Source organism: Chelonoidis abingdonii, chromosome 8 (assembly GCF_003597395.2).
Source record: "Chelonoidis abingdonii isolate Lonesome George chromosome 8, CheloAbing_2.0, whole genome shotgun sequence".
In the NCBI taxonomy this organism is placed as follows: domain Eukaryota; kingdom Metazoa; phylum Chordata; order Testudines; family Testudinidae; genus Chelonoidis; species Chelonoidis abingdonii.
In genome coordinates, this window is record NC_133776.1 from 106288829 (window position 1) to 106312212 (window position 23384).

Below are 23384 nucleotides of genomic sequence, written 5' to 3' on the forward strand. Positions count from 1 at the left end.
GAGCTGTGTCCATTGCCAGGGTGCACATATTCGTAGTATGTCCTGTAGAGTCTATGGGAAACTATTACTGTGCTTCATTTGACAATAAACCTGGCTCAGGTTCCTTTGTACCTTATTGGAGTCTGTGGTCTTTGGGGGTTCTCTCGGGATTTACTGTGTCAACTATCTATGCAGAGCTGGGGCAGCACACAGAGGGAACACGCATACAGCCGACTGTTATCATCGAACAAGAGCAGAGCACCACATTGGTAGCTACTGACAACAGATACAACAAATCGGGTGGTGGCCACAAATGAAACAAAATGTTAGATGTTGTGTTAAAAACTGCCTAGTGTGTGTGCTCAAATTGATCCAGGCCCTATAAAAGGTAAGGGCAGATTGGAATGTCAACAAATAAAGGGATCTTGAGTCTAGTTACAAATTAATTACATTGGTCCCTTACCTAAAACTGCTTGAGGGAATAGATTTGCCTTGGTAATTGTTAATGATTTTTCTAAATGGGAGAAGGATTTCATGGGAATAGCTAACACAGCAGCTGTAACTGCTAAGCTTCTGCTAGAACAAATCTTTACCAGATGGGAGCTTCCATGGGTAATAAACTCAAATCAAGGAACACACATTACTGATGAAATTATGCGTACCACAATGGCTTTACCAGGTATACAGGAAATATAGCATGTTGCTTACCATCCTCAGTCTTCTAAATTACTTATTATAATAATAATCCCTAAAGCTAATGTTACAAAATACCTAAAAAGATAGAATAAAAGGAAGGGGAATGTTCAGTTGTCACTAACTTTAATGGCCTTGTGAACTACCACTCAAAGTTATGGAGGTAACTCCCTGTAAAATTATAATGGGGGATAAAATGACACTGCCAGAACACTTACTATATGCTAGCCCAGACCTAGTACAGGCACTAATGAATCAATGGGTGTCACAGTTAAAAGGGCAACTAAAAAGTGTCCATTCATGGGTAGCCAAAAATTTAAGGGTGGAACAGTAAAAAGCAGCTGAGCAATTCAATCACACAGTTAAAAAGAGAAAAAACAAGTCCTGAGGTGTACTGGGTACACATGAATTAAAAAAAAAAGCAAAAGTGAAACATGGTTTCACATTAACCAGTTTAAAATGTTTAAAGGGAAAGCATAACGCTGTTGTTAATATTTTACGGAATGGCTTTGTTGTTGGAATACTTTGTGTTTGTTGAACTATAAATTTGAACATACAAATTAAACCATCCAAAACGCATAATCCAAACCTCCTGCCCAACAAACTCTGGAAACTCATTCCGGACTACAACTACAATTGGGTGGTTGGACAAAGCCAATGATAACAGATATTTCAGTGCTTGCTACAGGTAAACTGGATATTAGAAAAATAGATGTAGATGAAAATCTTCATAGTAACCTTAATTACAACTACACTAAAAACACTGGTAAAATAAACTTAAAAGTACCATGTTATCAATGTAAAAAAATTGGCAAATTTATTTTCTATGGGAGCATTAGAAAGGGACATATTGAGGTCTACATTTTTGTAAAATTAGGGTGCATAATTTTAGGGCTAGTGTATGTATTAAAATCAGACAGGCACAAACCCCTGAAAAAAACAAAACCCAAAGTCAGTCCAAATAAAAATAAAAAATTAACTTACTAAAAACTAGCTTTAAAACATGTAAACCAGCAGGAATGTGTAATGGAAAATCAGGAATGTTTCAAATAATTTATCCATGGATTGTATCAAGAAATAAAAAGGCACTAGCCGCTCCCCCAGATTTTTACTTATAAAATCAGAGTAGTACAAAAACGATGCGTAATGTCATTTGAAAAAACACCAGCGGGTACTGTCTAGGTTTTAATGGACCTTGGTCTACTGCATCTTAACAAGTAGTATGAAGGGCCACTCACACATAACGAATACGCTGGTATAACCATCAAAACAAAACGAAAATTCTTCTTTGTGTGCTTGCTCATGTGTTTTCCACAGTAGGTGTGTGTGCTTGCCACGTGCACCAGTGCCAGAAAATGTTCCCTTAGCAGTACCCGTAGGGGAAGTGCTGCTGCGACCCCTGGATTGGTGCCTCTATAGCATGCTATAAGGGGAGCCACGCACCCCCCCTACCCTCAGTTCCTTCTTGCCTCCAGTGACAGTGCATCGAGACTACCTGCTCCAGCTTTGCTGCAGCTCGTCCCAGAACTCGTTTAGTTGTTAGTAGTACCTGTGGTAGTAAGTTCAATAAAAGTTCCAGTTTAGTTAGTTAGTTACTGTTCGGGCCGGGGCATGCCCCAGGGTTTAAATCGTGTGAGTCTTGCAGGCGTTCAATGCCCAGAAGTGACCTGCACACCGACTGTCTCCACTGCCTGGGTGAATCTCACATTGGCAACTGCTGTAAGATCTGCAGTTCCTTTAAACCCTGGACGAAGAAAGAGACAGACATTAGACTTCAGGCCATTCTCGTGGAGTCGGCACTGGCTCCAACCCCAGTATGCCAAGCAGAATCGGCACCGGGCACTTTGTCTTCCATGCGCGGCGATCTCCCAGCACCTTCCAGTGGCCGGCACAGCTCCCCGTCGAAGAATCAGAGAGAGGCTCCGTCTTCTAAGAAGCGTTGAGAGAAAACGGGGTGAGGCTAGACCCGCGTCAGGCAGCCCCATTCCCCCCTCCCCAGCTTTAGAGCTCCAGCTCAGGTCGAGCGGAGCAGCCCGGTTGTGTCGACTCAGGCCTCTCTGGATGTCCAGATGCCTTCAATGCCGGAGGCCCTGCAGGAGGCCAAGGACATTATGACTCTGCACGTGTCCGGGGCACTACCAGCCCCGGACCCTGCTCTAGAGGCAAGCCACTGCTGGGCTCTTGACAGTCGACACCAACTCGACACAGATCCCGGTCAGGGGACCACTCTTGCCCTCGCTCGCCGCTCAGTGTCCTGTCAGGACACAGTTTCCCGCCTCCGCTTTCGTCACCCACCATATATTCGAGGGGCACAGATTCTTCCTCCATTTGCTAGTGGGACAGGACCACTACGGATTTACAGTCCTCCCATTTGGCCCGTCCACTGCACTCAGGGTGTTCACAAAGTGTATGGTGGTAGTAGCGGTCTACCTCAGATGCCGAGGGGTACAGATATTTTCCCTACCTCAATGACTGGCTACTCAAGGGCAGCTTGCGGCCCCAGGTACAGAACCACATGGATCTGCTCTTGGCTAGATGTGTTAACCTGGGCCTCTTAATGAACGAGAGCAAGTCGACATTGGTTCCGGTGCAGTGCATAGAATTCATAGGTGCTCTCGTGGATGCCCCCAAGGCCACAGCCTCCCTTCCCCTGGGCAGGTTCCAGACTCTGAAGGGACTTATAGCCTTGGTCACAGAGTTCTCCGTCACCATGGCCAGGGCATGCCTGTGGCTCCTAGGCCATGTGTCGGCATGCACGTACGTGGTCTGCCACGCCAGGCTTTAGATGAGGCCCTCCAACTCTGGTTGGCCTCTGAGTTCTCCCTGGCCCGGGACAAACTGGACAAGGTCCTATCAGTTCTGGCGCGGGTGATCGCCATGCTACAGTGGTGGTCCTGCCTGGCCAATATGCTCCAGGGAGTTCCCTTCCGGGACCCAACCCCGTCATTAGACCTATTGTCCAATGCGTTGGACTTGGGCTGGGGGACCCACCTAGGGAACTCACAGACCCAGAGGATATGGTCAGTCGTGGAGCTGTCCCTTCGCATAAACGTCAGGGAACTCAGGGCGATACACTTAACCTGTGTGGCGTACACGGCAAGGTGATCAGCGTTCTCACGGACAACAGCACCGCAATGTTTTACATCAACAGGCAAGGTGGGACGAAGTCCTTGTCTCTGAAAGCCCTCAGCCTCTGGGAGTTCTATATAGCCCATGACATCTCCCTGAATGCTTTCCACCTGCCAGGCGTCGTCAACACACAGGCTGATCGCTTGAGCAGGGTTTTCTCCTCCCAACATGAGTGGTCATTCGACTTGGAGATCACTCACTAGCTCTTCTGAGCTTGGGGCACTCCCCAAGTAGATCTGTTTGCGACCCGACAGAACTGCTGTTGCCCCAAGTTCTGTTCCAGGGGGTGGGGGGTTGGGGAGGAATGCGATCTCAGATGCCCTCCTCCTGTCATGGTCGAGTCAACTCCTTTGTGCCTTTCTCCTGTTTCCCCTCATTGGCAAGGTCCTGGAAAAAGTAAAAATGGATAAGGCACATGTCCTCCTGATTGCTCCAGCCTGGTCCTGGCAACATTGGTACAGGATCCTCCTGGGCTTGCTGGTGGCCCCTCCGTGGCTGTTGCCGCTCTGCCCAGACCTACTCTCCCAGGACCAGGGCCACCGCCTCCACCTCAACCTGGCTGCCCTCCATTTGACAGCGTGGCTACTCAATGGCTAGATGCGGCCTCTGAAGGGGTCAGACGTGTCCTCCTAGAAAGTAGGAAGCCATCCAGATGCCGAGACTACCTAACGAAATGGTCCCAGTTCTCCAGGTGGGTGGGCGAGCAGGGTACTTTCCCAATGGCTGCCCCGCTCCCACTTATTCTTGAGTACCTCCTTCACCTTAGAACTCAGGGTCTGGCGCCTTCCTCTGTCAGGGTGCACCTGGCGGTTATTTCGGTGTTCTGCCCGCTGGTCCAGGGCTGCTCGGTTTTCTCCAACGTCATGACCAGGCATTTCCTCTAAGGATTGACCAGTCCTTTCCTTATGCTAGAACCCCGGTTCCTCAGTGGAATCTAAACTTGGTGTTATCCTGTCTCATGGGGCCCCTGTTCAAACCACTGGCCACATGCTTATGGTCTCACCTTTCATGGAAGCTGGCCTTCTTCGTGGCTATCATGTCAGCCTGGCGGGAGCTCAGGGCCCTGACCTGTGACTCCCCCCTCCCCCTTCACGGCCTTTCACACGGACAAAGTGCAGATTTGCCCACACCCTACATTCCTCCCTAAGGTGGTCCCTGCCTTTCACATGGGCCAGGACTCAAGATGCAGGGCCTCTGGTCCCAGGCAGAACTTTCGTTGCACATCAACATCAGGGAGCTAAGAGTGGTCTGCCTTGCTTGCCAGATGTTCCAGGCCCATCTGGAGGGCAGATGTGTATCGGTATTGACAGACAACACAACAGCGATGTTCTGTATAAACACAGGGTGGTGATGCTCACTACGCTCCCCTGTGCCTGGAAGCCCTCAAGCTGTGGGACTTCTGCATCTCCCATTCAATACATCTAGAGGCATCGTACCTTCCAAGTTCCCAGAATGAACTGGGTTCGCAGTTCTCGGCAAGTCATTTCACAGCCATGAGTGGTCTGTCCGTGATCAACATCTTCCAATGGTGGGGAGTTCCCCAAATGGATTTGTTTGCAACAAAGTACAACAGGAAGTGTCACCAGTTTGCTCCTTCCTGAATCACATCCTAGGCTTGCTCGTGGACGCCTTTCTCCTCCCTTGGAAGGGTCATCTATTTCCCGCTCTTCCCACTTGTACACAAGGTCCTGCTGACAATGATCTTAACAGTGCCAGTGTGGCCACACCAGCACTGGTTCATCATGCTTCTAGGCCAGTTGGCGGACATGCCAATAACCCTGCCCCGGGTCCTGGACTTGATCACCCAGGACCATGGCCATTTCCAGCATCCCAACCTGCAGTCTCTCCATCTCACTGCATGGAAACTCCATGGCCAAACCCCTCAGAGCTCACCTGTCCAGACCCAGTTTGGGAGGTTCTCCTTGGCAGCAGGTAGCCATCCACTAGGGCCACCTATCTGGCCAACTGGAAAAGATACTCCATTTGGGAACTACAAAAGCACACTCCACCCTTACAGTCATTGATTCCTTTTATCCTGGACTATTCGTTGCATCTAAAACAGCAAGGTCTGTCAGTATCATCAATAAAAGTGCACCAGGCAGCTATCTCAGCTTTCCACCCCAGTTTGCCAGTTGCTCAATTTTTGTGAAGCCCATGGTGGACTCCTTCAAAGGATTAGATAGGCTGTTCCCTCAAGTAAAACAGCCTGTTCTCCCATGGGATCTCACCCTTGTGCTCTCTAGATTGATGGGACCCCCTTTCTAGCCTTAGCAAGATGCTCCCTCCTGTACCTTTCCTGGAAAGTAGTGTTCTTGGTAGCTATAACTTCTGCCAGGAGGGTGTCTGAGCTTAAGGCCTTAACCTCGGAGCCTCATAGATGGTCTTCTGTAAGGACAAGGTGCCAGTGATTTAAAGGGCCTGGGGCTTCTTAATTCACTGCTGCAGCCCTGCCACCACTACCCCGATATAATGGCGTTTCACCTATAACGCGGTAGGGATTTTTGACTCCCCACATCCGCATTATATCGGGGTAGAGGTGTGTATGCATAAAAATTTGGCAAAGAAGGCAGCCCCTGACAAATATTAAATCATCTGAGTAAGGGCCCTTGTCAAAAGGCCAAATGCCTCAAGATGAGAATTGTAACCAAAAAAGCAGCATAATGAACTGTAATAAATAAATGTATATTTAATAGTGTTATTAAAATGTAAAAGGAATTTTTCTGCTTTGTGTGTCTTATTCATATATTCCAAGGACAGAAGGGGACCATTGTGATCAGCTATTCTGACCTCCTGTATAACACAGACCATAGAACTGCTCCCAAATAATTCCTAGAGCAGATCTTTTAGAAAAACATCCAATCATGATTTAAAAATTGTCCATGATGGAGAATCCACCACAACCTTGGCAAATTATCCAATAATTAATTACCCTCACTTTAAAAAATGTACCTTATTTCCAGACTTGTTGGCACAGCTTTCTAGATTGCTTAAATAACTTAAAATGTTGTAAAAAATCTGGGTAAGGGTCTGTGTCTTATCGACAGTGAATTTTTGTGTAATTCTGTGTAAATAACAGGGCAAAGCAAACCAGAAAAACGTGTGATTTACTAGCCAGTTGTAAATCTCCCTAGTAAAACAGACTAGGGAGAATAAATAACACAACAGGACTAGCCAACCAGCAACTCCCAAGACTACAAAAAACAAATGAGTAAAAATGAAAATTGTTGTTTAAACAAACACAGAACCCCAATAAAACACCAAACCAAAGAAAAAAGGTACCAATTAAAGTTTTAGCAAAATACATTAAAAATTAGTTAATTAAACTTTTGTTCATAAAGAAGGTAGTATTGATTATTTGCACCTGCATAATGTTACAAAACAAGGTATAAAGAATGTGTGACAAAGGGAGGTGGAGGACCCACACCAGATTGGATCAGCATAAATGTAATAAGAAAAACATGGTACCTACACCTCAAGACTGGGCAATCCTTACACTATCCAAATCACTTGTGTTTTATGCTTAATAAGGTGATAACAGATTTTCCTAAAAGTGTCTTATTAAAGCTTTTAACTAGTTAAGCTTAGTAGTTGGTGTGGACTGTGCTTTCGCCCGATAACGTGCTGGGTTTGCTGTCTGGTAGCAGTTCCTGCTGCTGAGTGCTAACTGGAGTGGCATTGCCTCTTACAGAAACCTGGCAAAGACCCTGGAGCACCAGATTGTAAATACGGAGAGACTGTTTACTGTCACACATCTCCATTCCTGGGATCGCTGCACCCTGGCCAGTTACTGCAGGTGAGAGGAGCTGCATTAATTTTGATGGAATAGATGGGCCCAGAGAATTAAGTGTTAACCTGAGCCTGTTATTTTACAACACTAAACAGTAAAATGTGCTTTGGGTTTTTGAGTACAGAGACCTTCGCTTGATGAGCGTTGTTGAAGCGCAACTTTGTATTGAAGATACAGAAAAAGAAGAAAAAAGAGTAAAAGCATTTTAAAATATAAAGCATTAAGTAAGGCTTTTATTTTACTGATATGTTTTATTTCATTTCCCTTTAGCTGTAGAGAGTTTTTAAAAGTAAAACCTCTTGTTGATCAGTTTTTAGATGGTATTAAAGGTGGTAATAGCTGTCCTTTTTGGGGGAAAAAAGAAATTAGTTGACCTGGTTTGGAACTGTTGTTGCTGCCATTGTTACAGTTCGATTTTTGCTTTCTGTAAGATGACACACACACAAGAGGAGAGGGAAAATTATAGAAAATAGAGCTTTTGTCTTTGGTGCTAATTTCCGTTTGAAGCCTTGCTGCTGGAAAAACTTGGCCACAGCACAAGGACTTGTTAGCCACTTTGAGATCTTGCAAACTTGTACCAGCACTGGGCTGTTTAACTGCCTCACTGGTCACAGACTTACAACTTATAACAGTATTGCACAAGATGCAGTCCCAGCTGTCTAAGCTAGGCTCTGATTAAATAGAAGGTGAAAGAGAGAAAATAAAATTGAGATGGAAAGGACACATGAGGGAGATGATGACATCTGGAACCCAAGTCTCTCCTGGGTGCTGTTCAGGACTTAGCCTAATCTGGTGGAGTTGGTGATGTCATTGATTCCCTCCCTCGCATTGACCATGTCTGGTTAGGATGTTTTTCAGAATCACTGTCATCCTGGGGTCACAGGAGATGCTGGTGGTGGCAGCCATGGTGGTAGAATGTATAATCTGAAAAAGCAGACAGATGAGCAGTGATGGCAGGGGTATGATGGGCTATGACTTATAGTTAAGGGTTTGTTGGGTTCAACTTACATTCCCCCTCATCTTCTTCTCCTGGTCTTTCTACCCCCGCCCCCATGTCTAGTGTCTCTCATCTCTTCCCCCCCTCCCCCCATATGCATATCTTACTAAGGAGATGATTTAGTCAGTGATTTCTTGTGGGCTTTATGGACAAAACAGACCTTGAAGAGGGGTTGAGATGTAGACAGGATAGTGGCCTCATGATCAACTCAGAGCGTATCCTGTTCCATCCATGGAAGTGGCATGGGAGAATCTGACAGATGGTTATGTGGCTAGATGTTATGAGTGAAAGAGATGGTGTGGTGAGGAGGTGATCTAAAGATGAATAGGAAGGAGTGGACAGTACTTTCCTTTCAGTCTCTCCGGTCTGAACCTCTGTCTTGTCATCTGACTTCTCTTTGCTTTCCCCCTTCATATCTAGTTTTTTAAAGTGCTGTTTTTCCTTTTTGTATCACCAAAATCTGTCCTTTCATCACTACTCTGTTGCTAAGACCCTTGTCCAAGCCTTGGTCTACACTTGATTACTTAAACCTTCTCCTCTCTGGCCTCCCTATCTCTTCAGTCTGCCCTAGACCTATCTTGGTAGCTGTAAAGTGCTATCTGTGTTTCGTAAGGATGCCTCTGCTAAAGTTTCAGAGAGGTAGCTGTGTTTGTCTGGATCTGTAAAAGCAGCAAGGAGTCCTGTGGCACCTTATAGACTATGTGCATCCGATGAAGTGGGTATTCACTCACAAAAGCTCATGCTCCAATACGTCTGTTAGTCTATAAGGTACCACAGGACTCTTTGCTGCTTCTGCTAAAGTTGCCTCCCTCTTGTGTTGCTCTGCTACAGCATTCATGTGCCTCACTTTCAAGACTCTGCTTCTCTATCTGTGCATAGTGTTCTGTCCTCTCTTACTGCTAACTGCCCCCTTCCCCTACTTCCCAGCTTTGCACCTTTATTTATATTGTCTTGGTGGAATACTCTCGCTTCTTTCTGCCAAGTATGCTTTCTGTCCTCTTTCAAATCCTACCTAAAAGCACAGTTTGAGGCATGCTTTCTGCTGTCTTTTCCACACCTTTCCTTGCCTTAACTAGTGTCCCATGTTTTGTCTCACTTCAGTTAATTAGTCTCTGGGGCAAGAAATGTGTCCTGCTCTGTAAAAGTGCATGTTGTGATGTGAATGAATATTGATGATATCATGATGACTGTGTTATGCTGGGTCTCTTTCAGAGCTCTTGTTCGTGTTGCAAAGTCTACAATGATCAGTGTCTATCTTTAAAATTTTTGTTTGTTTCTCTTGTCAGGCATTTGAAAACAATCTCTTCCGGGCTCCTATTTATCTGCACAAGATGCCAGAAACGGATTTCCTAATTATCCGGACACGACAAGGCTGTTACATTCGGGAGCTGGTTGATATCTTTGTCGTTGGACAGGAGTGCCCCCTCTTTGAAGTTCCTGGTCCCAACTCCAAACGGGCCAATACCCATATCAGAGACTTTCTACAGGTATGTGATAGGCCCAGTACGGGGACGATTCCACTAAGAGAACCCTGGAGAGAGTGTATGAGGTAGCTCCAGGTCTGTAAAGTCTGTCCTGAGCTAAGGTGCCTATTGCCGCTGCTGGGGCTTTGTCTTTGTTCCAGAGGTAAGAACAATATGGTAAAACACACTTTGGTTAAGTAATTTTAATTTATCAATTACCTATACAAGTTTCTCATGGTTCTTTGTATTTTAGATAAAGTACAGACTGCAGACTTATTATAAATTTTCAAGTTTTTTAATAGCCAAAATAGAATTTGAAAGCAAATAAGAAGTTACAGAAAGCAAAAAAAACATGGTTATTTTGATAGCGTTCACATAATTTAAAAGAGTGAATTTACCTGGGAATGAATTTACCAAGGGATTACTAAAAAGTAATAAATCATCAATGAATCCAAATCTAATCATAAACTTATTACGTAGGTGAACTAACTCTAGTTCTGTGCTACTTTGGACAAAGCATTTTGGTACCAAGACAGAACTGTGAATTCTTAAATACATAGCTTTATTGATTTGACAAATAAGCTTATTTTTTCCAGTTAAATTACAGAACTGTCGGTAACTGTTCATCCCAACATCTGTAATGTTAAATGTTTTAAATTTAAACAATCACTTAATTACTAAAAATGGCAATTTAATTCAAAAATATCTTACAGAGGAGACATTCGTAGCGAAGTTTTCCCACTTACACATACAATTAGCACACATTAAGCCCCAAATAAAACCTGCAGGTAACAATTTAAAACTGATTCTAGTGTCTGTGGAATTTTAGCAGTAGTCTTTACTTACAAATCTAGTCAAATTTTTTCCTCTTTTTATCTAAGAAACTATCAAATTCTCTTGGCCACAGAAGCCTGACTTTTCTAGGTTAATCTCTTTCTGAAACATTCAGTTTTTTTCTCAGCTGTCTTTTGCTGGAGGGTGAATAGTTTCTTCTTAACACTAACTCTATTTGCAGTGAGTTGTTCCAGCTTCAAAACTCTCAAATACTTATTTATTTAACATTATTTCTAGACAACTGAAGTTGAACTTGTTAGTGTAAAGTTTGTCATTTACAAGACATCAGCTCAGGTACATACTGTTGGAGAATCATTAAGCTTAATGTGTAACCCAGTTGTTGCCTGGGTAAAAAAAAAATACACATAATCAAATCTTTTTGCCACTTACCTGTTAAATTGGTATGAAGGTGTGTTTTCCAGCTCAGCTTCATGGTTTCTTGAGACAGATAAGTTTATTTGTGTAATTTTAATTCAAAATGCCATTTAATAGTTGTATTCTTGTTCTTTCTGGATTTTGCAAGTCTCCCTAAAGAGACTTAAAGAAACAAAGTTAATAGAATGCTTGTCTTATGGCTTGACTTCACATGTTACCAGATGGGGTGCTCTTTGGTGCTAGCTGGTGATCCCCTTCCGTCTCTCTTTTGTCAGGATGTTTTATCTTCAGGGAGCAAAATGCTGAACAAAACAGGCCCTTTTTGATCCATTTTGATTGGTGGTGTGGCCTGGATGTCATTTGGCAAAACTCATGGGGGCCAGACAGAAAGTAGTCATGTTTCTGAAAATGTCTTGAAATAGTCTAACTGTAACCCTTCTGCCCCTCTGAGTTGGCAGCAACAAGGGCCGGGTTCAGTATCCAGGGGTTCCGTTTCAATAACTCAATGCATAACTGGCTCGAGCCCCCACCCAGTGACCTGGGACACTTACATACCACCCCCTCGGGCACCTCTAGGAGGCAATACTTCCCCTCTCACAAGCACGGAGTCTGAGTGTAGCAAGATCCTTTTAATAAAGGAGGGAAACAATGCGGCATCACATTGGAGAAACACACAAACAGGATTATAACACAAACCATAAGCAAAAAAACCCACCTCCAAGTACGTTTGGCAGTGTCCTTTTCCCCTTACGGTCTTAAGTCCAATCACCCCAAAGTCCAACAACCCAAAAGTCTCTGGTCAGTGCCACCCCAGAGTTCAGAAGTTTATCTGCAGAGTTTTACCCCCCCCTCAGCCTGGGTGGAAATGGGCGGGGGGGCACACAGGGTGGTGGGGCCCACACAGAGTGATAAGGGGCACCTTACGTGGGCCAAGGCCAACTGCTCCAGCTCTCCATGGAGTTCTGCTGCAGCATTCACCATGACCAGCTCTACTACACCAGCTGTGCCACTCCTCCAGCCAATCCGCAAGCCGCTGCACTCGGCTCACTGTTCCGTGGGCTGCTCCAACATGCTGCAAACTGCTCCGCTCTGCCAGCTGCTTAGTGATAGGTCTTCAGGCTCCCCCACTAGTTAGCACATCACTCAGTGCTCTCAGCTCAGTAATTCCAGCTCTTTAGTGATTTCAACTCTCAGCGATTTCAGCTCATAGTAGGGGAGCCCCAGTGCTGGTGCGCCATTGGCCCAATATGAATTCAGTTCAGCAGCCTTTAGATGGAATTAAAATTAGCTCTACTCTTTAACAGTGGAGAGAGGAGGGTGTGCAATTGGTGTTCCAGACCCTCAAAAGGGGCCCATACCATCAGGTACACACACCAGTCCCCAACCTCTCTCAATTCACTGGGTTTCGGAACCCAAGTCCCTTGTCTAACAAGTGTCACTTAATATATATTGAGACATCTCTGTCATAAAGCAGTCTCATAGTTCCTCATTCACATAATCAGGGTGACAACACTTTGTTACTGGGGCAGGAGGAATAAAAAAATTGGGGATCCCAGAGCTGTCAAAATAACCATCCCAGGCTTCTGTGGGCTATGGTAGGTGGGGCAGGTATGCCAATGCAAATACCTAAAATTCCTTTCCACACTCCCCATAATTCACCACCAGATGTCAGGGTAGGGCTCATTCTGACTCTGCTTACATAACCATAGCACAAGTTATCCCTTTGCATCCAGTGAGAAAACTATCTCCTTTGCAGTTTTTGTTTTGCAATTGTTCATCATTGCTTGTGTCAAGGTTTCCCCCCCTGCCCCCGACCTCTGGGGTACAGATGTGGGGACCTGTATGAAAGACCCCCTAATCTTATATTCTATCTGCTTAGGTTAAAACTTCTCCAAGGCACAAATTCTCCCGCTTGTCCTTGGACTGGTATTGCTGCCATCACCATGTGATTTAAACAAACATTCAGGGAAGGGTCACTTGGGATCTCTATTAATCCCAGTATATCTCCCCAAGCTCCTTCACCCCCTTTCCTGGGGAGGCTTGAGACTAAAATACCAACCAGTTGCCTTAGCAATGTGAGCTCAACCAGACCCTTTGTCTTTAGGACACTGAAATCAATCAGGTTCTTAAGAGAAGAACTTTTATTATAAAGAAAAAAGTAAAAGAATCACACCTGCAAAATCAGGATGGAAGGTAACTTCACAGGGCTATAAACAGATTTAAAACACAGAGGATTCCCCTCTGGGCTCAGCTTCACAGTTACAAAAACAAGAATGAAACTACCTCTGTAGCATAGGGAAATTCACAAGCCAGAACAAGAGAGAACCTAATGCATTTCCTTGCCCTACTCACAGATTCTGTGGTTTTAGATGGATTATTCCAGGTATATTTTTCAGGAGATATTGTACCTGTTTGGCTTCTCCCTCCGTCCAGACAGGGAAAACAAAACACACCCTTCCACCCCAGATCTGAAAGTATCTTCCTTCCTCATTGGTCCTTCTGGTCAGGTGCTAACTAGGTTATTTGAACTGCTTAACCCTTTACAGGTAAGGCAATTCAGTACAGCTGCCAAGGAAGGATTTTATGCTACTGAATGGCTTGCATACATAAAGGTTGCTACCCTTCCCCCTATATTCATGACACCTGGTGACCCCACAAATCTTCATTTGCAAACATCTTATAGAATCGCATAAATGTAGGGTTGGAAGGGGCTGTAGAGGTCAACTAGTCTCTCTCTGACACGTGTTTGTACTCAAACTCCTCCAGTGACACAGGGATTCCACAGCTGGTCTAGATAACCTGTTTCGGTACTAAACTATCCTTTATAGTTAAAAGTTTGTCCTAATTCAAACCTAAATACCCTTTCTGCAACCTAAGCCAATTTGGTCCTACCTTTAGTGGATATGAAGAACAATTGATCACTGTCCTCTTTGTAACAATACTTTACATATTTGAACTCTTACCATGTTATTCCGAGCCTTCTCTTCTCTGGATTGAACATGCCCATTTCTTCTGCAAGTGATGTCCCTGTGGGTGCTCCACTGTACATGCATCAGCGTCCCTATGCTCCTGGGATGGGAAATCTTCATCAGCAGTGCCCGTTGGACCACACATGTGCACCTCCCCGTCTTGCGCTGTGAGCGGATCGTGTATATATAGTGCGGTCCAACTGCCTCTCAGGTCCTTGTCTACCGCCTTTGGTCTAAGATGAAATCTGCAGCAGAGCCTGCATCTCCTTTTGTCCCATTAGATCATGTTTTTCCTGTTACCTTTTAGTGTAGTTTAATATTTGTATCCTCCCTTTTCATCCTCTCCCTATTAAAAAAACAAACAAAGGAAAAAAGAAGTTCTTTTAAGCCTCTTAGACTCATAGACTCATAGGTCAGAAGGGACCAATATGATCATCCAGTCTGACCTCCTGCACAAGGCAGGCCACAAAACCCTACCCATACACATTTATAACAACCCCTAACCCATGACTGAGTTATTGAAATCCTCAAAATTGTGATTTGAAGACCTCAAGCTGCAGAGAATCCACCAGCAAGCGACCCATGCCCCACGCTGCAGAGGAAGGCGAAAAACCTCCAGGGCCTCTGCCAATCCGCCCTGGAGGAAAATTCCTTCCCGACCCCAAATATGGCGATCAGCTAAACCCTGAGCATGTGGGCAAGACTCACCAGCTAGCACCCAAGAAAGAATTCTCTGCAGTAACTCAGTTCCCATCCCATCCAACATCCCCTCACAGACCATTGAGCAGACTTATCTGCCGATAATCCAAGATCAATTGCCCAAATTAAACTATCCCATCATAACATCCCCTCCATATACTTATCAAGCTTAGTCTTAAAGCCAGATAAGTCTTTTGCCCCCACTACTTCCCTCGGAAGGCTGTTCCAGAACTTCACTCCCCTAATGGTTAGAAACCTTCGTCTAATTTCAAGTCTAAACTTCCTAATATCCAGTTTGTACCCATTCGTCCTTGTGCCTACATTAGTACTAAACTTAAATAATTCCTCTCCCTCCCTAACGTTAATCCCCCTGATATATTTATATAGAGCAAGCATATCCCCCGGGAGCCTTCGTTTGGCCAGGCTAAACAAGCCAAGCTCTTTGAGTCTCCTTTCATACCAGGTTTTCATTTTCCTGCTTCTCGCCCTTCCCAACTGGGAAGCATTTTCCCTCACCTTTATGTCTGGATCTCCTTGGTTTAAGAGGTGTGTTTCCTGCCGGATTGCCTTGTGGTAAGTCAGTCACCCACAGTGCATTTTCAGCCTCAGAAAGAGACACGTCCTCCAAAAGTGTGCTCACTGCCATGACCTCACTGCCAGGGCTAGAAAAGACCAAGACATTCGGCTGCTACATCTTCTCATAGAGAAATTACTGCATCCAGCATCGGACCCTGGTCCAAACATGTCTCCTGTACGGCTCTTATTCTCCTCTAAATCCATCCACCAGCCCTCATTTGCCACGTCTTTCTAAAAGAAAATCTTGTGTTTCACGTTCTGATGAGAAGAAACTGGGTCCTTCATCACCTTCTGAGACGCCGCCCGCCAGCACGCCATCCCCTGTGAAGTTAGTTGCCTTGACATCCTCGCAGAGAGGACATAGCTCCAGGGCCCATCCAAATACCTCCAGTACTGAAGCTAAGCAAAGATCTAAAGACCATAATTGGGCAGACATGCAACCCTTGGCACCGTCTCTTGGCACTACAGACCGAGACCTTCAAGAAGAGTGCCAGCTGTCCTGACCAGACAAACTTTGGGTATTATGACATCTACAAAACTGCCGGCACTGGCAGTCCTACCAGCGCCAATGTCCATTATGGCACTGGACAAGTCCTCCACTTCATTTGCTGGCTGCTCAGGAGAATGCACCTCTCTCTCGGTACTGATACACACACTGGTGCTGATGATGCTCCCCCCCCAAGAGTTTAGATCCCCAAGGAACTACTTGTCTCTGATGTGCCTGAGTCACCACTACTCAGACTTGACCTCTCTGCACTTCTGTCCTTCTCTCCGGACCCACACCATTCTTCTCTTTCTCTTCTGAAGACAGTACCACCCTTCCCCAGCAACGTGGAGGAGGAAGAGGGGGAGTACTCCATCCTACCCTGATACTTGAGATAGGCTTAGAAGACTTCCTCTACTCATCCTCACTATTCAAAATCCACAGCTGGACCAGGGCCCTGGTATGGACTGCCGTGGATGCAACCCCACGTGCCACTCTCTCAACACTGGCCATACTGGGATCCTTGGGCCATGTACAGAGCACAGTTTGGGAAACCTCCCATGGAAGAAAGCCAGAGGCCTTCTCTTAACCCCCAGAGGCTAAGCATCACCCTATAGCAGATAAGGAAAAAGAACAGGACGACAAAATTCCACCAACACTCCACTTCTCATCTTTTTCCCTTGATGAGGCTATTATGCCTCCACCTCCTATTAGAGCTGACGACTTCAAACATTTCCAGGAGTTATTTTGAAGGATTGCAGACTCCCCGCTCCAGATTCCTTTGGAGGAGGTGGAAGATTAACAACATAAGCTGCTTGACATCCTACACACATCCTCCTCCAAAATAGCTCTCCCTGTCAAGGAGGTCCTTCTTGATCCTGCCAAAGTGCTGTGGCAGATCCCAGCGTCCATCCCACTGACCTGCAAGTGAGCAGACAAAAAATACTATGTTCCCGCAAAAGGCTTGGAATTTCTTTTTTCTCATTCCACCCCAAATTCCTTAGTCATCAAGGCTGTACAAGAAAAAGGACAACAATACCAACCTTGACCCGTGCATCATGACAGAGACTGGAAGCGATTAGATCTATTTGTATGCAAGGCTTATTTGTCTGCTACACTCCAATTCCGAATATCAAATTATGAGGCTCTCATGGCTAAGTACAATTACCTCAGTTGTTCTAAAATACAGGAACTATGCCAAGACCTTCCTGATGACAAAAAAAAAAAAAAAGGTACAACTCCAGTTGCTCATATCTGAAGGATACCTCTGCAACAGATGAGGTAGTGATCCTATAGACAATAGCCTCCTTCACCACCACATAACCCTGATCGATTCTCAGAGCGTCATTCATTCTGTGCACTGAATGAAGCAGTGAACCGTGGATATAATGGTATGTGATCATGTAATTAAAGACTATCATAATGAATATGCACAAGGGGGCGAAATTAAGGTAGTACAGGCAGCCTTAATTCTGGCACTTCTGAGCTTTTGAGTATTTGACTTTGCAATCTTAATGTTCTTTTAACACTTTTTTTGTGTGTGTAATTTTCTAGGTTTTAAAAAAGCAAACTGAAAAAAATCCATCATATGGAATCCTTTGATTCCGACATGGGTAATCAGCAAGGCTGGAACCTTTTGATCCACAGAACAGACCTTTGCCACTTGAGCTAGTAGAGCAGGGGTAGGCAACCTATGCACGTGTGCTGACGGCAGCATGTGAGCTGATTTTCAGTGGCACTCACACAGCCGGTTCCTGGCCACTGGTCCGGGGGGCTCTGCATTTTAATTTTAAATGAAGCTTCTTAAACATTTTGAAAACCTTATTTACTTTACATACAACAATAGTTTATTTATATATTATAGACTTCTAGAAAGAGACCTTCTAAAAATGTTAAAATGTATTACTGGCATGCGAAACTTTAGAGTGAATAAATGAAGACTCGGCATACCACTTCTGAAAGGTTGCCAACCCCTGTAATAGAGTAACTGATTGCAGTAGGAGGTTGTATTTGATCCAGCCACTAGAGGCGGATGAGACACATACTTTGCCAGTAAGTTTCACAGATATTTGCTGACAGCAGAGGAATGGTGAAACTCGGGAATCTTGGTTCCATTCCTAGTTCTGAAGGGCGAGAGTTCTCAGACACTTCTTGCTTTTTCCCCTCCAGCCTGTCTCCTTGAGTCTCCCCCTCTTGGCTTTCTGTCAGAGTTTGTCTTTCTCCTCTTCCGCCTTTCTCTCCCTGCCCTTTTGAGGATCCTTGTTCCAGTCTCCTTGTCTAGACATTCCCAGTTTTTTCTCCCTTCCCTCTGCAGGCTCTTTATCCAGATCTTACTTTTGTACCCCTTTCTGGGTCGTCTTTGCATTTTCAGCCAGGTTGCTAAGTGACAGCAGGGGGAATATTGAGAGCAGAAGGGTCTCTGAGCTCTCAGTTTCTGTGGCAGGTGCCACAGAAGCTGGGAAGAGCAGGTGCAGGGAAGGTCCTGCTTAGTCCCTGCCACCCCATGCTGGAGCATACTTAATGCAGCCCAAATCTTTGGAGAATTTAGCTGCCAAATTTGCAAGTCTGTTTGGAACATGTATGAATTGAGATTTTTCAAAGGGTTGTAACTCCCCCCCCCCCCCAAATTTGCATGTTTATTCACAGGACCAGGAAAAGGCATATTCCTCACACCAGGGTGACCTCCTCTTGTCAAATTTCAAGTCCCTGTTCCAAAGTATAGAGACTAGAGATTCTAATTAGTCATAAGAATTTTTTTTAACTTGGGCAAAACGTATTTTTCATTAATCTTGTTCTTGGAAATGGCTGAACCGTTTTGGCTGATATTTTCCAAAAAAAAATTCAGCTTTAGGCAGATACCTGGCATGGAAAATTTAAGCCTAAATCGTTAGTTATGTTATAAGCAACAGAAAGTGGCTCTTCTGATGGGAAATGTTGGTTGTTCTTAAGTATAGGCAGCACTATTAGCCCTGCCTTTTTAAATTCCATCTTCAGTGAGTGCTCAGCACACAAAGCATACAGCAATGTTCTTGGCTTGCTTTCTAGGTCTTCATTTATCGCTTGTTCTGGAAGAGTAGAGACCGGCCCCGGAGAATTCGCATGGAGGATATCAAAAAGGCATTTCCTTCGCACTCCGAGAGCAGCATTCGAAAGCGGCTAAAGCTATGTGCTGACTTTAAACGCACAGGTAATCCAGAGCCTTCCATGTAGCTCATTAATCACTCAAGAAGGTCACCTTTTTAGTCTGTCATCCTCTTATCACTTTCAAGAAACAGCTGAAAGCCAACCTCTTCCCAAAAGGCCACATCCACCTCTTGTTTATGTACTCTAGCTTGTTTGAACGTGAACAAGTGATGTCCAGCCTCTTCAGCCTGAGACGTCGACATATTATTTAAAAAAGGTCAAGGGGCCACAGTAGTGCTTCAGCTATTTCTCCATGCTCAGCAGAGCCAGTTCAGCTCCAAACTTGTGTGTTTGCCTTCCACAGATTGGCAGGAAAGGAGGCAGCGGAGCAGCTAGTTACTCTCCTCCTGCCACTGCAATGCAGCAAGAGGCCTAATGGGGAGCTGTTGAGTAGCTGGTAAGGGACAGCAGCTGCTATGATGCAAATCATGTGTACTCTGCAGTACCTTACCTCCTCCCTGTAGTGATGAGTGTTATTTGAATGCATTGGTTTAAAAATCCTGAAGGCCTGGTTCAGCAAACACCTTTTCAATTCACAAATACAAATTTTCTTAACACAGTTGATCTCGAGGGCCAAAAGTGGCCACTGCTGTTGTAAACCCTTTGGAGTAGGGATTTATCAGGGTGGCACTGAACTTTCTATACTAACTTGCACACAACCCCCTCATTTTCCTGCTGGCACTGAAAGAAATTCTTACTGTGTGTGGCTGTGCACATTGTGTCTTACAGACAAAGACAAGTTGAATTCTTGCCTCTGCCCTAAGAGTTTGACAGTCTGATTCAAGCAAATACCATACACAGAATGACAGAAGCACAAAGAGGCAAGAAGGAAGTAGTGTAGAGCTCTATATTGAATGGTACAAGAAAAGTGGATTTATAGGGATGTTGGGGAATGAGAAGAGTGATAAATGCCATTGGGACCAGGGTGGATTTGACTTAAATCACTAGTCAGGAAGATTCGATTTAATCATGGATTTGTATATAAAAGTGCATTCTTGTTGGCTGTTATAACCTTACTACATATTCTTTGCAACTCAGAGATAGATGTAGGTTTTATTTTAGAAGGTACACACTATACGTTTTTAAGTGATTTATTTTGAAAACTTTTGAGATTAGTTTTACAGCTATATCAGAAAATTGATTATTTGGTTATTTCATTTATCAAAGGTAATTGAAGCAGATATTTATGAAGTCATTGGGAAGTGAACTATCTCCAATTCAACAGGTTAATCATTAATATTTGGAGGATTTTCTTGCTATGCTGTATTAGGAGGAGAACATCACCAGACATATAAATTGTTCTATTTAACTAAAACAACATTATGTATACTGGATTTTTTTTTTCTTCAACAGCAAACATATAATAATTTAACAAAACAAACATATGAATTTTTGAATTTAGCTAGACATTCAAGTTGTTTTAAATCAGGTTTGTTTTTGTTAAAATTGTTTTTAACTAAAATAGTTAAATGAATATATTAAAAAAAAAAAAAAATTAAATCGACTGTGTCAGCCAGGTCAACATGAGAAACTTAAAATACACCTCTACCTCGATATAACGTGACCCAGTACAACACGAATTCGGATATAACGTGGTAAAGCAGTGCTCCGGGGGGGCAGGGCTGCTCTCTCTGGTGGATCAAAGCAAGTTCAATATAATGCAGTTTCACCTATAACATGGTAAAATTTTTTAATTCCTGAGGACAGCGTTATATCGAGGTAGAGGTGTATTGGCTTCTGCAGCTAACTCAGTCATTGTCTTCACCTTCATTTTCCTGTTTGTTCATAATCTGGAAAAGAAAAACAAGCTTTCCTGCTTTTTCAGGTCCCAAACAATTTCTCAATTTGGAATGAATTAATTCAAAGGAAGAAAATATTCTTTCTACACCAGCAGAAGAAGCTATTGCTGTTAAAAGTGAGGTTATCACTTCAACAGTCTCAGAATCCAAGTGCTTATTGACTTCCACCAGTTCACTGGTGTGACTTTCTTTAAAACATCATCAGCAAACATGTATTTCTTGAATGGTTCACCCTTAGCTCTGAAGTTTATTATAGTTGGCATTGTGGAGGGATGATTGCTGGATGTCCATGTCATAGCCACCAACTCTTCCTCAGCAGTTATGGTTTGACCCTGGTATTGAGTACTGAGATTATTTTCAAGAAAATCAGCTGGAGATAGTGCTTGTCCCATTCATTTTTTTAATGCTTGTAATTTAACTCTGTAATTGCCTATTTCTCTTTTTAAGATCTCACTCGGTTCCTTCCAAATTTCAACAGCATCAGCAATAAAACAGCTATTTCCCTGTATTTTGTTCAAGGCTACAGAAATAGGCTTCAGGGTACTCAGCATGTGTTCAATATTTCTCTTAAGCCCAATGTTGAGAACTTTGGCTGTGACAGTGCCATCTATTTTTTCACGATTTTGTTCACAAACTGTCATCAGATTAGGCCAGTTCTTGATATAGTGCTCAAAACACACCACTACTGAGTTCCATTGCACGTCTTGTGGCAGAGTTAGCTTGGTTCCTCACACTTTTTTCAGAGCAGCTGCTGCAAAGTGGTTGTTATGGAAGTATTTTTGCAATTTCAACATCATTAGCCTTTATTTCTGGAACACTGAAGTCTTTGGCTAGGAGGTGCGTCAAATGAGCTCTGCTACCGTATGTTATTAGCTTGGGACTCTCTTCACTCTCTTCAAAAATAATTTCTTATTTTGGATACAATTGCAGCATTGTCTGTGATGAAGCTGTGCACTAGACATTTGAATTTTTTTTCACAGTCTGTTATAGCTTTTACTGTTACTTCTTGTAAGTATTCTGCTGTGTGTGCATTTCCTGATGTATCAGTTGTTTCTGTAAGGAAGACATTCCCTTCTTCTGTTGTCACACACGCGTGTACAACAGGATCATTGTGACATTACTCCATCCATCAAGACTCAGGTTAACAATTTCACCTCTAGACCTTTTGCACACTGCTCAATTTCTCTTTCATATACTTTATCCAGCAATTTGCCTGGGACATCTGCTCTGTTGGGTGGACTGTGGCATGGTCTTAATGACTGAACCATGTTAATGAAGTGTGAGTTCTCAAACATACAGAAAGGAGAGTTTACTGCATAAACAAACCAGCAATTTTTTCATCAATTACCTCTTTTTGTAATCTGCTGGTTCCTATCACAAACTTATCTGTTGTTTCTGGATGATTTTATTTCATTTTTGCTACAGGTGATATAGTGTGGCCATGTGACATACATGATGTGACTGAAACACTATCATTGGCAGATAACTCTGAAACCATAGAAAATGATGGTGATCTTGAAGGTAGATAGTCTTCAGAATCCTGTATGTTGTGGATGGATTCTCGTAAACGAAATAAGTCAATGCAGTTATTTAATTATTACTACTATACTGCTCATTTAGCATTACTCCTCATTACATTCACTGATACTCAGTACTACTTTAAAGGTGAAATTGTAAAAGGAAGATCTGCCTATTTCAGCTATTTATTTTTTTATCATAACTGCATCTAAAATAATAGTACCATAGAGTAACAACTATATTTTTTGCTTAAACATGATAATTCAAGAATAGTCCAGAGGGAAGACAGGCAGTCCTTAAGAAAGAAGTATGAAATAAAAAAGTTTACCAACCTGAAGATCCTGCATGTTCAGACATGTTCCTTTCATCATCTTCAACGCAGCTTTCGCCTGAGAAGGAACACTTCTCGTGATGTTATTTCACTGGGGCAGTGAGGCCTTGCAAAATGCAAACAGTGCAACAAAGAAATGCATGCATGCCTGTCTTACCCCCAGGTAGAGGAACTTCATTAAAATATTCCCAGACTGGGTCTCTTTTATGGCCTGCTGCCATTCTAGGTTTTCCCTTCTAGTGAGAGAATGGTGTGGAAGATCACAAATCAATGAAGGCTACATTCAGAAAGACCTCAAGACTTCTGGAATATGCTGCTCAAACAGTTTCACTTTTGTTTTTACTGCCTGTGCCTCCCTTTTCACATTTATCTCCAGACTTCTCCTTTTCCAGCTCTATTCCGCCCCCAACAATCTTCTATTCGTTGAACTTTTTGAAACTTCGCAGTTTTAGAGAGAGGGATTGACTCTGTGTACACAAATTTGTAGAGGGACAATAGGATTGAGGTCTGTTATTTCTCACCTCTATATATTAACTAATTAATTTTATTTATTTAAAAACATTTTTGC

At 43.6% G+C, this 23384-nt stretch overlaps 1 protein-coding gene across 4 annotated transcripts in view; it reads left to right on the plus strand.

Moving 5' to 3' along the window:
• The window catches only part of TAF1 (TATA-box binding protein associated factor 1), a 115967-nt gene that overhangs the window by 32152 nt on the left and 60431 nt on the right, over positions 1-23384 (plus strand). For all 4 annotated transcript variants that reach the window (XM_075068940.1, XM_075068942.1, XM_075068939.1 and 1 more), the window contains 3 exons: positions 7490-7594; positions 9872-10072; positions 19031-19172. In XM_075068940.1, the coding sequence (XP_074925041.1) occupies positions 7490-7594; positions 9872-10072; positions 19031-19172 (448 nt within the window). The remainder of the gene's footprint in view (positions 1-7489; positions 7595-9871; positions 10073-19030; positions 19173-23384) is intronic.